Source organism: Hipposideros armiger, unplaced genomic scaffold, assembly GCF_001890085.2.
Source record: "Hipposideros armiger isolate ML-2016 unplaced genomic scaffold, ASM189008v1 scaffold_1738, whole genome shotgun sequence".
Lineage (NCBI taxonomy): Eukaryota > Metazoa > Chordata > Mammalia > Chiroptera > Hipposideridae > Hipposideros > Hipposideros armiger.
Genome location: NW_017733088.1, coordinates 53075 through 56495, shown reverse-complemented (window position 1 = coordinate 56495; position 3421 = coordinate 53075). Strand labels below are relative to the sequence as shown.

Sequence of the window (3421 nt, the reverse complement as noted above, 5' to 3'; positions counted from 1 at the left end):
ACAAATCGCCAGTTATAAAAGTAGTCATGGGGATATAAAGTACAGCATAGGAAATATAGTCAATAATATTACAATAACTTTGTGTGGTGTCAGATGGATACTAGGCTTACTGGGGTGATGACTTTGTAAGTTATATAAATGTCTGATCACTCTGTTGTACACCTGAAACTCATCTAATACTGTATGTCAACTGTAACTGAAAAAATTTAAAAAAATAAAAGAAGCAGTCTGATGGCATCAGGATCGATGGGGAGTTGGAACGATCAGACATCATGAGGAAAGTCCTTTATTTGCTTCTGCTCAGCATCAACATCTGTGAAATGATGGGGCTGGTACACATGAACTCCATAGTGCCTTTTTTGTCCAATTGAGTCAACACAATTGGCGTATAACATTATAGTTTCACGTATCCAACATAATGAATCAATATTTGTATACATTGCGAAATGATCACCACAATAAGTTGAGTCAACAGCTCTCATCTTATATAGTTACAATTATTTTTCTCTTTTGATGAGAAGTTGTAAGATTTACTCTCTTAGCAACTTTCAAATATGCAATCCAGTATTATGCATGGCTCCTTTACCAGTAATAAGATTAACAGTGATCCATTCATCAGTTATGAGCAATGGAAAGTTCAATATGACTGGAAGTAGACTGTCCTCTGAAAACGGGTTGTTATGAAGCTAAACATATATCTATGTATCTATAGATCTATATATATCTATATATCTCTATATTCTATATATCTCTATATATCTATCTATATCTATATCTATCTATCTATCTATCTATCTATCTATCTATCTATCTATCTATCTATCTGTCTATCTATCTGGCAAATCAATTGCCCTTTCATGAGTTAAGCTGGCCTCTGAATAGAGTTTTAAACCTGTCATGAATTCTTTTAATGAAGGTTTGTGCAAAAATATAAGAACAAAATTTATTTGTTGTACTTCTACATTTCGACGCACTTGGTTTTCTTCTACATGAACTGAGAGATTTTTGTAACCTGTAGGATAGTCAAAGATAGGCTCAAAGACAAGCTTTCAGTGAAGATGCCTATGATAAGAAAAATTATGATGTCTTCTAAGAGTTCTCTTCTCTGGTGTCCACTCTGTATATAATCCTTGGGCTTGCGGATCTGATGAATATTAATCCTATGATTAAATTATGTTATACAGCACAAGTTGGCTTTAAGATGGAGATTACCTGGTGGATATTACATAACTACTTGAGCCCTTTAAACAGTTTTCTTCAGTTGTTGACAGAGAAGGTAGTCAGAGAGATTAGAAACAATACAAGGATGTGATGCACCATTGCTAGCTTAAAGATGGAGAGGAGTTTCCCAGAACCTCCATTTGATAATATAAACTCATTTGAACCTTGTTTTCTGCTGAGCAAGGTACGCATATCTTATGCTGGACTCTGACCTGAAGAAATGTGATCTAATAAATGTGTGTTGTCTTAAGCTGCTAAGCACATGGTCATTTGTTTTGCAATAATTGAAAATAAAGAACCATTCTTTTAGAAAAAGTAACAATATAGCCTATATAGAGGCTTGTCACTCACAAGAATCTAAACTCCTACAATGAGAAACACATGAACTATGGGATTAAAGGAGGGTAGTCTAGGCATCATTCTAAAAGGACAGGAATCAGGAAAGATATATGCTAAGATAAAGTACCAAAAGCTCCTTCTGGAACTCCTGGTTTTCATCCATGAAGGAGTTCTCCATGAAGATTTCAATGGCTTCTTTCTCACAGGCTGAGTGCAGGTCCAGCAGCTCCTGGAGCGTGTCTGTGGGGAGCCTCACTCGCTGGGCCATCTGCTCACTGTAGTGGTCGGCTGCCTTCTGCACCGCCGCTGAGTTCTCAAGCTGGGCCAGAGTTGTCACTGCATTCTCCAAACAAGGTACTGCTCCACTGTTGATGGCTTTCACATAGGTCACCACTAGGGTCTTCAGCCCTGAATGGCACACGGTATTTAGGAAATGGACAGGAAGTTCACATTCATTGTTTTAGAGATTTAGAGATTAGCATTCAAAAAATCATCATAATTTTATTGCAGTGAAGTTTTGCTTTTTCTCTTAATTTTTTTCCTCCTAATCTTCTTGGACCTCACCTGTCTCCTTCTCCTTGCTCTTCCATGAATCCACTTCCTTATAATAACATCACCGTGTCTCCTATTCACTGTCTCTTTTATGGTTCATGAGTTCATCCATTACAATATTAAATTAATAATCTCAACCAATATGTGAAGGAATTCCTAGAACACTTTTCACATTGATATAAATCATAAAAGTTTGTTTTACACATAATTAGAGTATATGAATTGTGGGCACTGTTCCAAATGAAAAAGCAGGAGCCCTTGTAAAAAAATAAATCAAGAATTTTGGGACAGTGACATAAATAGTAAACCAAGCAAGGATCCGTCTCAGCACAGGGCACTTTGTGTCCCCCCAGGTCGCATGTCCATGAATCCAGCCTGGTACATAGGATTATATATAAATTTGTTTCTCAAACTCTAATGAGCTCTCAGATGCTATTTATTTTCTCTCTGGTGTAAATTCACAAAATATTCTGTGTATCCTCACCAAGAAATGCTTATCCCACTGAACGTCTCATCCATATGCAGATTTGTATCCTTAACAGCAGCTCGTGCCTATGCATAAGTGTATTAGTTCATGAGATATAGTAAGTTCAATAATCCCTCATATAGGGAAACTCATGAAGAAACATGCATGTCTATGTGTGGCATGAACATGTGCTTTTCCACATCACATAGAGAAGAAAACAAAATTACTGACAAATCCAGAGAGTAATCACAGCTTCATCACACACGCTGAACCACAGAGAGACATGCTGTCACAAAGGAGACTCACCATTTCCAGTGACAATGATTCCTTCTCTTAGGGTCTTGGCTTTTGCATTTTTGAAGATATATGAACAGAAATTTTTGGACTGTTCCTGGAAACTCTTTTCCAGTTGATCCTCTGATGCTTCATCAATATGAAGTAATTGTTTTTTGTTATGTGCAGGCTGGTCAAAGACAAAGCACTTCCGTTTGGGGAAGAATTTCCTGATACATACCCTGGCCATGTTGCGATTTTGGATTTGGGGACTCTCGCCTTCAGGAGTGAAAAAAGAGAAATCATTGATAAAACAGTCTTCAAGCAAAGGAGCTGAAACTTTCACTTTCAGAGATGTTTGTACAACTGTAACTCTGGTGTCCGTAAATCTTTTATTAATTATGCAAATCTAATTTACTTTTTATAATCTACCCAAGACTTGGAAAATCCTTTCTTCTTTCTTTCCTTCTTTCTTTTCCTTTTTCTTTCTTTCTTTCTTTCTTTCTTTCTTTCTTTCTTTCTTTCTTTCTTTCTTTCTTTCTTTCTTTCTTTCTTTCTTTCTTTCTCTCT

The 3421-nt window shown here is 36.5% G+C and overlaps 1 protein-coding gene across 2 annotated transcripts in view; it reads right to left on the bottom strand.

Annotated features, from left to right (window-relative positions):
* LOC109378100 (guanylate-binding protein 4-like) overlaps positions 1–3421 on the bottom strand; it is a 50115-nt gene that overhangs the window by 19105 nt on the left and 27589 nt on the right. For both annotated transcript variants that reach the window (XM_019634567.1, XM_019634568.1), the window contains exons 7-8: positions 2885–3130; positions 1688–1968 (exon numbers count right to left, since the gene is read on the bottom strand). In XM_019634567.1, coding sequence (XP_019490112.1) covers positions 1688–1968; positions 2885–3130 — 527 coding nt within the window. The remainder of the gene's footprint in view (positions 1–1687; positions 1969–2884; positions 3131–3421) is intronic.